This window comes from Ostrea edulis, chromosome 1, assembly GCF_947568905.1.
Source record: "Ostrea edulis chromosome 1, xbOstEdul1.1, whole genome shotgun sequence".
In the NCBI taxonomy this organism is placed as follows: domain Eukaryota; kingdom Metazoa; phylum Mollusca; class Bivalvia; order Ostreida; family Ostreidae; genus Ostrea; species Ostrea edulis.
The window spans coordinates 55,346,395-55,360,887 of NC_079164.1; the positions used below are offsets into that span (position 1 = coordinate 55,346,395).

Below are 14,493 nucleotides of genomic sequence, written 5' to 3' on the forward strand. Positions count from 1 at the left end.
TAGGTTAATCATAAAGATATTTTGCACCATTACAAATATCCTGAAGATCCTAAGGAATTGTATAAGCCCTCTCCCGAAAACATCAGAATAACAAGAGTACAGCACACAGTACATTATACGCCCGTCGGACAGTGAAATTCAACCTGGAAGCATATTGTGCACTCTGAATTGATACAACTCACATTTTGAATAGAAAAGCCTTAGTGTAGTTCCACACTCCTGTGACGTCATAAGATTGTGCAAAGTCAACAATTTAATGACTGGAACATAAATTTTGTTGGAGTCTTTTTCGATAGTTATTGTAAAAAATCTTGTTAGCCATAAAATATTTCAAAAGTCTTAGTTATATTTGAATAGTCAATGATGCGTTTTAAAATATTGAATCCAAGGACAATAACTCTGTTTTCATTAAATTATTTATCAAGTCCATTATGCAATAGATTTCCTTTATTTTTCACAAACATTTTACCAAGGTGATAAGGAATTATTATCTGTGTCTTTTCATGAAATTACATAAAATTTTAATCCATGAGTGGTTTTGAATAGCTCAGTTGTATGGTGCCAGACTTAGGGTTTTTATGGGGGTATACATACTCTGGAAGCTATAGATTTGAAATTATTAAGGAAAGGTATGGATTTTTTTTCATAAATAACTATAACAGATGTACATCTACTAATATAAACAGAAAAAATGATATGTAAACCATGCTATAAGGAAATTGTGTCCATATTTGTTTGTTTTTTAACATTTTGGAGAGTAAGGCTAATTCAATAATTTTGCACTTATTATACTAAAACTTGATGAACATACTGAAAATGACACGTGTTTTAGTTCTTGACATGTTTCCTGATAAATAAATGCAATTTAAAATTTTTGTTGTTGTTTTTATTTTAAAATAACAACAGATAACTGTTTCCAATGAATTTCATAAAAATCTACATTGGGGTACATTACTTCAGTAGTGTCTGTAATGAAAATAAATCTGGAAATCCTTAACTAATTTGCCTTTTCTCATTACTCTGAATGTTAATCTATTGATTCCAAACAAAAAAATGCTACCTAAACCCCAAAAATCCAGGACTAAGGACCCACCTTAAAGTGGGTTGTGGCCACGTGCACCAATCCATCTGACATGTGAACTTATGTATTTCTCTTAGAGTGAGGTAATTGTGACAAAATGTTGGTGCAATATCTAATGATGATAAAAAGGTCAGGAAACCATTTGATCTACTTTTAGCCCTAAAGTTGGTCATTGTGCACTAATTAGCTGATATATTTGAAATGTGAACTGATTATGTATTTCTCTGAGAGGGAGGTTGTGACAAAATTTCAGAGCAATACCTGTGACCATACCAAAATAATCTGGAAAACTGTTTGACCTACTTCTACCCCCTTCTACCTTGCACCAATCCAGCTGAAATGCGAACTGAACTTGTATTCCTCCGAGAGGAAGCCTTTGACTAAATATCAGGGCAATATCTGTATCCGTAATGAAAAAAGCCTTGAAAACTGTTTGACCTATCTTTAGCCCAAAAGTAGGTCAAGGATGGACCAATCCAGCTGAAATGGGAACTGAACTTGTATTCCTCCGAGAGGAAGCCTTTGACTAAATATCAGGGCAATATCTGTATCAATAATGAAAAACTGAACTTGTATTCCTCCATGAGGAAGCCTATGACTAAATTTCAGCGCAATATCTGTATTCGGACCTATGTATAGCCCAAAAGTAGGTCAAGGACGGACCAATCCAGCTGAAATGCAAACTCACTCTTATACTTTTCAGTTGATCCTGTGTCGCTATATTGCCATTGTGAGTTCCCTTGTAAATTGTACGTACCTCTTGATTGGCAGTTGGGTTGCTGTCCTTATAGTCTAGAAGGTCAGTGACCCAATTGGCAGAATTTTCACAAGTCATTTACATTCCAGGGTAACCAGCAATATACGAGTCATAGTGATTTCAACTGATGGCAGTAAAATGCCATACACATCAATCTTGAATTTCTTGTTAACATATTTGTCAACTTTTTTTGTGATCAATTGCATTAATCGAAATGAAGATTCATAAATTTTGTTATGAAATTTGCATTGATGTTAATAAATATCTCAGAATCTACATTTTGATGTGAACAATGCATCATTTTAAGTACATGCAAATCAATTAATGAAACAAGTAATAAAGTCATGACAGAGTAAAAACAATATAGTGTGATGTGTATTCTTCCAAAATAAGAGCATGTATAGCACAGCTTACTGTTTCTTCTTGACATCTTCGGCCTGCTCCAGAAGCTGAGACAGATAGTTATTGCGATTTCTGGCATCCCTAAGGGCAAGTTTCAGTTCCTTTATCTCTTCCTCCAGAAATATCACCTTCAACTCATCAATTCTTTCCTCTGTAAAATTGTATACTGAGAGTAAGACATGTATATAAAACCACAGCCTTAAACTTATGTTTTCGATATGCTACTATGTTGTAGTTAGATGAATATAGTATATGGTATCTTTAAGTCATAAATTGCCTAATACATATGTACACAGTAACATACAAATATACTAGTATGCAACTAATATTACAGCTTAGGTCATGCTAATGTTTATTTCTGTTTTGGGTCAAGTCAGGTATTTGTATTGGAATCACTAATTTTAATTCCATATTTCAAAAAATTACACCCATGCAAATATCTAAAACGTAAAATCTGAGAATACGTACATGTACATTGTATATAATTGTTTTTCCAAATTGGAACTTTAAAGGCTACAACCTGCAAACTTGTGACTGATTGTGTAACTAATGATTATAACCTACTCACAGCTAAAATATTACTAAACAATGCCTGATCTGATCACTAGGAATCAATCCCAAAAGCTCCCCTCCTGATGGACCAAGCTCTTTAAAATTTATTTTAAAGTACTGATAATCCATATCACATGTGTATTTCTTCCATATACTTAAACCATTTCCAATTATTGGAATGCAGTTTCTATCATAACATACAAATGTAGACCACCACATTTTTATGAATTACCATTAAGATACAGATTCACAATTATTAGTATAAAGGACTAGGTGTATGCAGCAAAAGTCATTTCATAGCTTCAAATCTGGTTATTCCATGTTGAAGGCCAGGAGATTTCAATTTTATCATGTGACTACATTGGAATTTGATACAAATACTTAGACCCCAAATTTCCTCAAAATCAAGTTTGAAATATGATGTCAAAAAGTTGAGATGTTTATATTTGCATATATTAAGACTTTGGAGTAAAAGGATCAATTCAGGGTAACAAAAGAAAAGACCTATAGGGGAGAACTATAATTTTCAGGAAAAAGTCACATATATATCAAGTTATATCAAGTTTCTTTAATTATTTTTTGTCGTACATATAAATGAATTGTTCATATTTTCATTTTGAACATATGATGTTGAAACAGCATTTTCCAAAATTCATGCCAAAATTGGTGTTTACTATGAAATAAGCATCAATTTTGGCATGAATTATGCATTAATTAAGTCCTTCAAGGCAGGCATGCCCCAAAGATTGTTTTTTATAAGTTACAATCGAGGACATTTTACAAAAGTATTTTTTAGGAGCACCCGGCCCTTCCTTGGGGTCGAAATTTGTGAAAAACAAAAATTAAGAGAAATGTTTTAGAAAACCTGCAGGTTCTTATCTACAATACTAAACAATTCTGTGTGTTATGTTATTTATACACTAAACAATTTTGTGTTTTATGTTCAGCTATACTAAACAATTCTATGTGTATGTTATCTATACTAAAGAATTCTGTGTGTATGTTATCTATATACTAAACAATTCTGTGTGTTATGTTATCTATATACTAAACAATTTTGTGTTTTATGTTCAGCTATACTAAAGAATTCTATGTGTATGTTATCTATACTAAAGAATTCTGTGTGTTATGTTATCTATACTAAACAATTCTGTGTGTATGTTATCTATACTAAACAATTCTATGTGTATGTTATCTATACTAAATAATTCTGTGTGTATGTTACCTATATACTAAACAATTCTGTGTGTTATGTTATCTATACTAAACAATTCTGTGTGTTATGTTCAGCTATATAATAAACAATTCTGTGTGAATTATGTTATCTATATTAAACAATTCTGTGTGTTATGTTATCTATACTAAACAATTCTGTGTGTATGTTATCTATACTAAACAATTCTGTGTGTATGATCTTCTATACTAAACAATTCTGTATGTTATCTATACTAAAGCATTCTGTGTTATGTTATCTATATCAAAGAATTCTATGTGTATGTTATCTATACTAAACAATTCTGTGTGTTATGTTATCTATACTAAACAATTCTGTGTGTATGATCTTCTATACTAAACAATTCTGTGTGTATGTTATCTATACTAAACAATTCTATGTGTATGTTATCTATACTAAACAATTCTGTGTGTTATGTTATCTATAATAAACAATTCTGTGTGTATGTTATCTATACTAAACAATTCTGTGTGTATGATCTTCTATACTAAACAATTCTGTATGTATGTTATCTATATACTAAACAATTCTGTGTGTATGTTATCTATACTAAACAATTCTATGTGTATGTTATCTATACTAAATAATTCTGTGTTATGTTATCTATACTAAACAATTCTGTGTGTATGTTATCTATACTAAACAATTCTGTGTGTATGTTATCTATACTAAACAATTATGTGTGTTATGTTCAGCTATACTAAACAATTCTGTGTTATGTTATCTATACTAAACAATTCTGTGTGAATTATGTTATCTATCAAAACAATTCTGTGTGTTATGTTATCTATACTAAAGAATTCTGTGTTATGTTATCTATACTAAACAATTCTGTGTGTATGTTATCTATATACTAAACAATTCTGTGTGTATGATCTTCTATACTAAACAATTCTGTGTGTATGATCTTCTATACTAAACAATTCTGTGTGTTATGTTATATATACTAAACAATTCTGTGTGTTATGTTCAGCTATATAATAAACAATTCTGTGTGAATTATGTTATCTATACTATACAATTCTGTGTGTCTGTTATCTATACTAAACAATTCTGTGTGTGTGTTATCTATACTAAACAATTCTATGTGTATGTTATCTATACTAAACAATTCTATGTGTATGTTATCTATACTAAACAATTCTGTGTTATGTTATCTATACTAAACAATTCTGTGTGTATGTTATCTATACTAAACAATTGTGTGTGTTATGTTATCTATACTAAACAATTCTGTGTGTTATGTTATCTATACTAAACAATTCTGTGTGTATGTTATCTATACTAAACAATTCTGTGTGTTATGTTCAGCTATACTAAACAATTCTGTGTGTATGTTATCTATACTAAACAATTCTGTGTGTATGTTATCTATAATAAACAATTCTATGTGTTATGTTATCTATACTAAACAATTCTCTGTGAATTATGTTATCTATACTAAACAATTCTGTGTGTATGTTATCTATACTAAACAAATATGTGTGTATGTTATCTATACTAAACAATTCTGTGTTATGTTATCTATACTAAACAATTCTGTGTTATGTTATCTATACTAAACAATTCTGTCTGTATGTTATCTATACTAAACAATTCTGTGTGTTATGTTATCTATACTAAACAATTATGTGTGTATGTTATCTATATACTAAACAATTCTGTGTGTATGATCTTCTATACTAAACAATTCTGTGTGTATGATCTTCTATACTAAACAATTCTGTGTGTTATGTTATCTATACTATACAATTCTGTGTGTTATGTTATCTATACTAAACAATTCTGTGTGTATGTTATCTATATACTAAACAATTCTGTGTGTATGATCTTCTATACTAAACAATTCTGTGTGTATGATCTTCTATACTAAACAATTCTGTGTGTTATGTTATCTATACTAAACAATTCTGTGTGTATGTTATCTATATACTAAACAATTCTGTGTGTATGATCTTCTATACTAAACAATTCTGTGTGTATGATCTTCTATACTAAACAATTCTGTGTGTTATGTTATCTATACTAAACAATTCTGTGTGTTATGTTCAGCTATATAATAAATAATTCTGTGTGAATTATGTTATCTATACTAAACAATTCTGTGTGTATGTTATCTATACTAAACAATTATGTGTGTTATGTTCAGCTATACTAAACAATTCTGTGTTTTATGTTATCTATACTAAACAATTCTGTGTGTTATGTTATCTATACTAAACAATTCTGTGTGTATGTTATCTATAATAAACACTTCTCTGTGTTATGTTATCTATACTAAACAATTCTGTGTGAATTATGTTATCTATACTAAACAATTCTGTGTGCTATGTTATCTATCAAAACAATTCTGTGTGTATGTTATCTATACTAAAGAATTCTGTGTGTATGTTATTTATACTAAACAATTCTGTGTGTATGTTATCTATACTAAATTCTGTGTGTATGATCTTTTATACTAAACAATTCTGTGTGTATGATCTTCTATACTAAACAATGCTGTGTGTATGATCTTCTATACTAAACAATTCTGTGTATTATGTTATCTATACTAAACAATTCTGTGTGTTATGTTCAGCTATATAATAAACAATTCTGTGTGAATTATGTTATCTATACTAAACAATTCTGTGTGTATGTTATCTATACTAAACAATTATGTGTGTATGTTATCTATACTAAACAATTCTATGTGTATGTTATCTATACTAAACAATTCTGTGTTATGTTATCTATACTAACCAATTCTGTGTTATGTTATCTATACTAAACAATTCTGTGTGTATGTTATCTATACTAAACAATTCTGTGTGTATGTTATCTATGCTAAACAATTCTGTGTGTTATGTTATCTATACTAAACAATTCTGTGTTATGTTATCTATACTAAACAATTCTGTGTGTTATGTTATCTATAATAAACAATTCTGTGTGTATGTTATCTATACTAAACAATTCTGTGTGTATGTTATCTATAATAAACAATTCTGTGTGTTATGTTATCTATAATAAACAATTCTGTGTGTATGTTATCTATAATAAACAATTCTGTGTGTATATTCTGGAACTTCTAATGGAATACTTGAACACTTGATCTGGGCTTTTGTTTTTTTTTTACTTTTTAGACTCTTTAAGTCTGATCATGTAAAGGATATTTTGTATATAAATGTAACTATATACTGATGGGCTGTAATGCCCAAGATTAATATTACTTAATAAACTACAACGTTATTTTTTCTACAATATTTCCTTACCCCTGGATCGACCTGCTGAACTAGTGTATTCAAGGGTTTGAGAAAACAAAGAAGTTGAAGAATATTCTGAAACATAAACATTTAGTCTTTTTAGTGATATTAGTTGGTAAAAGTTTCCACTCATGAAAATGGAGGCAGTTAGCATCAGGCCGAAATAAAATATATGTGTGTTTCCTATTTCACTCCCAAACAAATTAGGTAGGGTAGGTAGGTAAACATTTTATTTTATTAAAACATTTTATTTGAAATCTTAATACACTTTCAATACAGATCTATATACATTGCAAATACTTTTCACACATTTTGAAGATGAGTACTAATTAAGATGTAAATCAGAGAAACTGGAATGCAAAAAGAAAAAAAATTCCAGTTTGAAAATTCTGGATTTTTATTCTATTCATATATTATTATCGTCAATAAAATATTTGGCAGCGAAAAGGTAGGTAGGGTCGGGAAACCGGAGACACATATCTTATTTTGGCCTCATCATGAATAAAAATTTTGTGATTATATATAGTTAATACATACATCATGGATTAATATGAATTTTTTTAAGGTTCTGAGCACAGTGTATTGTTTGTATTGACTAACACTTATATGCAGTATCCAATCTTCATTTCAAACTCTTATATCTACATTGTATATAATATTATGAGGAAGAGGAATAAAATGCAAATTATGAACTTCAAGATACAGGGTATAATTATTTCAAATGTGACAGATATTTTCCTTCAGATCAGTTTTTTTTTGGGGCACACATAAATATTTATTCTAGTCATAGTCAAACAATCTGAATAGGATCTATTTACTTCAATAGCTTCACTTTGAAATTTATCAGAAATTCCAGACTTCATATCTCTTTATCATTGGCCACACAAGTGGCTGATCTATTTGTGATAATTTTGTTAGAAAGTGGGTATGGGGAAATGAAAAATTATTTTTTATTGTTTTGATAGAATAATATAGATTATTTGATGCTATATACAAATAATCCCACTTAATAGACTGAGATATTTGTCTATCTGTTTTTGAATCCAAGTTAGGGAAACATTTGTGGTATGACTTGTCTAAGCTCTTTGTAATGATTCCAGAATTGCAAATATTTGTCAGTTCTTTCCCCTATTTCAAACATAGGTGGTGCAAGACTTGTTTACGTCCTTGTTGACTTCCGGTGTACATAAGATTTATGAGAGAGTGTAAGGTTTTTGTTGTGCAAACAGGGAGCGGGGGTAGAATTCCCGAGAAATGAAGCTTTTAAAAAACCAATTGGTTCATTGTCATCAAATGTGACAGCGACAACGATCGTTTTAAGTTCCACTCAGCGTCGTGCCCTAGAAGCACCAGTCTTCAGTTCAGTCCGACTTCATGGATATCAGATGACGACTTTGTTGCAGAAAGTATTTACGGTGGGTTAAACATTTGCTCTGTAGATCGTAATATTCTGCATTAATGTTTTATGCTGAAATTTTATCTATCCATAGTTATACAGTCATCAATGATCTTATAATTCTATGACTCTCCCCCCTCCCCCCTTTATAGACTAGATCTATAATCAAACAGGGGAAATTTGAGTCATCAATATATAAACGAAGTATGGTACAAAAATATATTTAAGATGTCATTTAAAAATTAATTTTAGAGTTAACCAAGGTTGTCAAAATATGAATGAATGCATGCGATTGCTAACACAACACCCCCCCACCCCCACCCACCCCGGTCGTCACTCGGTACGACGACGCGACGGTAATGAAGGGGTGGCTATAATCAGACTGTAACTGTAAGGCAGTGAATATTCCTAGGTCTTCTTTTCGTTTTTGATGACTGGATTGTAAATTAATTTCAACACTTTACTTTCATTGTTAATTTTGTTATAATTCAAAAAGTGTTGTAAAATATTGTTTGAATTTCAGAGAAACGAGCCTGGATTCTTCAATACATATGGCATTAATCAAAATATGCGATGAAATTGTCAAACTTTCATAACTTATCAAAGTTTGCATTATCATGGTTATTTTGTTATGTCATGTTGATCAACTGACCCATGGAAGTACAGTCCAATACGTCAAAGAAATGAATGCCAGTCCTAGCCTATTTTAACTGTTCACGCAAACGAGAAGAAAAATGCATCTCAAGAGATTAAGATATTTCTGAAATTTTTAGAAATAAAGTTTGAATCATATCTACTTTTATCAAAATCAAATGCAAATTCATAAAGCTATAAATTTATCCAAGTGAAGTAAATACAAATTTCACTGTCATATATACAATGTTGTGTTTATAATAAAAGCCATACATAGGCCTATTGTTCATTGTGGTTTTTATTTTTAAAAAATCATTGCATTACATTTTTCAATATCACTTGTAACTTCGATTCCAATCTGAAGTATGAACATTCAAATTGAAAAGTGTACTACATTTGTTAAGTGATGTATTTTAGTATTAAATCATTCATATCATGGACTGTCATGGTACATATAAGCATGATAAATCCTTATACATGAAAGTAAACACGAGTCAAATTATTTAGGCCTACATCAGTTTCCTGCAACACCATGGACAAAGGTCATTTGGATACAACCATTCCTACGCAGGATACAGACGCTTTTAACGCAGAGTACAACCAACTCATAGTATATCAATCATAGTACATGTATATGGATGGAGACGTGAATTTAGAAGTTGAAAGAAAGCTTGAACTTCCGTCTTAAACTTGTAATATTCAATTAAAATGTAGAAACTCGAAATTTTGAATCATTATTGTACAGCTAGCATATGGGGTAGTAAAATTTATTTGACTTGCCAATTTTTATGCTCTCGCTTGCCCTATGGAGTAATAAAAAAAGTTAATCGCAAGGACTGTTTACCTACCGTGACGTCATCACATAAGTGATATAAATTAAAACATGCAAATAAAATGTTAAATGTGAAGTTAAGGGTTATGATATATGTACTCTATGTACATGTATACCTTCTCTATCGTGAATTTTATTTTATAGAGAGAAGTTATACATATACATTCACTATTACTACACATTTTAACAGCTTAATAATAGAAATTCAAAGATATATGTGTAGCGGTCAGCCGGGTTCGATCGCCGGTGGCCAATTAGCTCAGTTGGTAGAGCACCTGACTAGAGAATTCAGGGGGCCCAGGTTCGAATCCCGGTCTGGTCCGTTGCATTTTCTCCCTTCCTGTTACAATGAATATATTTAATAATTGATATTCCTAATCCTCGATTGAGGGGGGTGGGGGGTGGGGGGGGGGGGGTTCCGCATCTTATTGTTTTATTGTTTTAAACATATGCAATTCAACAACTTATAAAGAATTATGATGTATTGTATATTATATATTCAACCTAAACTACTGTTTAAGCATGTAAACTTAATCACGAAGTAGTTTATAGTGAAAAACGTTCAATGTGTATTGAATGTCTTTATTTAATCGATGTGACAGAGAAAATTCGGTTGCAGCTGAATCTCTCAATGTGTTCTCCTTTCTGCCCAGAGAGTCTTGCATTGCGTTTCCTAAGTTCGTCTCTAAGCGCAGTGAGGTCCTACGAACCGTAATCCGCCTTCGTTACTAAATATTCAACAACTTTCTAATCTAAACGTGTCCTTCCGACGCTCTCTTAAACTTGAGGTTAGAAACGCCTTGGATGTTAACGGATTGTGTGCCACCTGTAATCAAGGGCGAGTAATTTGAAGTTTTATTTGCCATTTTGAGGTCTACTCAAATGGATTCTTTTATTAGTCAATGTCTAATGTCATGTGATAAAAGGGTATAAATACCAAGCATCTGCAATCGTCATGCAGTGTCATTGTCAGTGGCAGGTGACCTAATGAAAGTGAAATTATTGTGATGTTCAAAAACTGTCATGTGTTAATTGAAGTTATAGAGACCACATAACCAGTTTAGCTATCATGTGACACAGATTCAGGGTATTTGCACATGAAATCAATACTCTATAAATTAATTCAAAGAAGCTTCTTAAATGCAAATTGCCACATAAGCATCCGAAATAGACCTGAAACTTGTGAAGAACACATACAAAATCTCCTGATGGTGAATTTTTATGTGTTTCAAAAATTTACTATCTTTTGCTTTCATTCAATGGGCAGATATATATTAATCACACTTGAGCATCTATAAAAGTCATTTTAATATTTTTTCTTCAAATAATATGTTATACAGTCCCTGAATGTTCTACTTTACCATTTTTCCATTTGCTCATCGTGTGTTCATTGTGCGCTCTCCGTTTATACAGTTTTGCGTTTACAAATCATTCACAAAGCGTTCACTGTGCGCTCACCATTCAGTCTTTTATCTTTGCATTGTCATTTGGAACACCAAAGTGAAAGGTTATATCTTCATAACAAGGCGAAAAATAAAAAGGAACGTGTGTGTAAGAGTGGAAGGAAACTTCTTTATCATATCAGAAATTTAATTTTCAAGTACAAAATGTCAGGATTATCAACTGTGAAAATTCAAGGAAAACTGTAGATTACTCATTTTTATTGTTACAGAACATAACTAAGGTTTGGTTGAAAAGTGGGGGAGTAGTTCTGAATGTACACATAGCAAAAAATGAGTGCTGGTACATGTACAAACAAGAGTACCGCCAACGGTACATAATACGTCCATAAAAAGCTAATGCAGGGTCATGGTTTTCTTACACCATGATTTGTACAACTTGGCTTCAGGTAGTATCAGCAATCATCAGGGTGTAACATACTTTCTTTAAATCATAAAAACAGACAAATCATGTACTCTCTTTGTAATATTTTCACTTGGCATAAGTTTGATGGTCCTAGCCCCAACGGTTCAGTCTGTATCCTGCTACTATGACCTTGACCTTGAAAAATAATAGGCATCTTCCTCTCATCATGGTGATTGAATGTACCAAGTTGTAATATCCTAGAGCTTACGGTTCAGTTTGCATCCTGCCTACAATGTTTTCCTACTAAGTGATACTGCAACCTTGACCTTTAACCTTGAAAAATGATAGACTTCTTCCTCTCATCATGGTGATCAAATGTACCAAGATGCAATATCCTAAAGCTTACAGTTCAGTTTGTATCCTGTCTACACGGTTTTCCTATTAAGTAATACTACGACCTTGACCTTTACCTTCAAAATTAAAAGGCTACCTCCACTTGGCATGAGGAGTATATGTACTGAGTTTGACAGTCCTAGTCCCAATAGTTCAGTCTGTATTCTGCCTACAAGATTTACCTATAACTGATACTACAACCTTGACCTTTGACCTTGAAAAATAAAAAAGCATCTTCCTCTCATCATGGTGATCAAATGTACCAAGTTGCAATATCCTAGAGCTTATGGTTTGGTCTGTATCCTAGCTGCCTACAATGTTTTCCTACTAAGTGATACTGCAACCATGACCTTGAAAAACAATAGGCATCTTCCACTCATCATGGTGATCAAATATACCAAGTTGTAATATCCTGGAGCTTACAGTTCGGTTTATATCCTGGCCACAATATTTCCTACTAAGTAATACTACGACCTTGACCTTTAACTTCTGACCTTGAAAAACAATAGGCATCTTTCTCTCATCATGGTGATCAAATGTACCAAGTTGTAAAATCCTGGAGCTTACTGTTCGGTCTGTATCCTACCCACAATGTCCAGACAGACAGACCCACACCATAAACAAGAGGCCAATGGGCCACATCGCTCACCTGAGTCACCTTGGTCCATATTTAAAGATTATTCCTATATATTCACATGTAAAACTTTGATCCCTATTGTGGCCCAAACCTACCCCCAGGGCTCATGAGTTTTACAAACTTAAATCTGCACTATGTCAGGAAACTTTCATGCAATATGTAAACTTCTATGGTCGGCCTAATGGTTCTTGAGAAAAAGATTTTTAAAGATTTTCCCCTATATATTAGTATGTAAAACTTTGATCCCCTATTGTGGCTCCATCTTACCCCCAGGGGTCACGAGTTTAACAAACTTGAATCTGCACTATGCCAGGAAGCTTTCATCAGCTTTTCTGGCTTAGTGGTTCTTGAGAAGAAGATTTTTAAAGATATTTTCTATATATTTGCATGTAAAACTTTGATCCCATATTGTGGCCCCACCCTACCCCCAGGGGCCATGATTTGAACAAACTTGAATCTGCACTATGTCAGGAAGCTTTCATGTAAATATCAGACTTTCTGGCTCAGTGGATCTTGAGAAGAAGATTTTTAAATGACCCCACCCTATTTTTGCATTTTAGTGATTATCTCCCCTTTGAAGGGGGCATGGCCCTTCCTTTGAACAAACTTGAAAGTCCTTCACCCAAGGATGCTTTCAACCAAGTTTGGTTGAAATTGGCCCAGTGGTTCTGGAGAAGAAGTCGAAAATGTAAAAAGTTTACAGACAGACAGACAGACAGACGCCGGACAAAATGTGATCAGAAAAGCTCACTTGAACCTTCGGTTCAGGTGAGCTAAAAATGAGACAGTTTCAGTTACACATATCCCCTCCTCCCCTTCCCCACGAATTTTAGCATTTGCAAGTTTGGGCAAAAGCACAATTTATCATTATTTTGTTTCACTTGACAAGAACTTTAAACAAGTCAATTTTCTCCTTAAGTGCCTCCCCCCCCCCCTTTACTTTGGAAAAAAAAGATTGGATGCTACATTTCATTACAATGTGCCTGAAAATCAAACTGATTTAATGACAAGTATTTCTGATTATTTTATACCTATATCTATAAAAGACCTTGTCAATAAACGTATTTACTCCTTTCGCCAAATTTGAAACTTTTGTATCGTTTGTCTCGAATCTAAAGATGTAATTTTTCTCATACATTTCTCCCCACCTGTGATAGATTCTTTAAATATTCTATGTGTAGTTTAGTACAATGATCAGTTTTATCTGAATAAAAAATATACAAATATTGCACAATCTAAATGTAATTCATGGTCACACTATTTATTTTGTACATACATTCATTCTGGGATTATTTCCTCAGGTTGATATACATATAGATGCAATAAAGTGAATTAAGCAAAATCTAAGTGGGAATAAATCTTTTCTACTATTTAGAAGTGTTCAGGTGTCAACACGAGGTACCTATACCGCACATGTCTGTTTAATGCATCTATAATCTTGACTCCTGTTGGTGGTGTTTTTAATTGCATGTATCCCAAACGACAGAGCTCATGAATTTTGAAGTCATGCAAATTCTTGATGTCG

At 32.1% G+C, this 14,493-nt stretch overlaps 1 protein-coding gene across 6 annotated transcripts in view; it reads right to left on the reverse strand.

The window, feature by feature from the left end:
* Nucleotides 1–14,493, reverse strand: part of LOC125664659 (coiled-coil domain-containing protein 74B-like) — a 69,275-nt gene that overhangs the window by 18,895 nt on the left and 35,887 nt on the right. For 4 of the 6 annotated variants that reach the window (XM_048897506.2, XM_048897505.2, XM_048897507.2 and 1 more), the window contains 2 exons: nt 7,281–7,346; nt 2,253–2,391 (listed from right to left, as the gene is read on the reverse strand). In XM_048897506.2, coding sequence (XP_048753463.2) covers nt 2,253–2,391; nt 7,281–7,346 — 205 coding nt within the window. The remainder of the gene's footprint in view (nt 1–2,252; nt 2,392–7,280; nt 7,347–14,493) is intronic. The other 2 variants (XM_056154489.1, XM_048897508.2) reach the window with 1 other exon arrangement.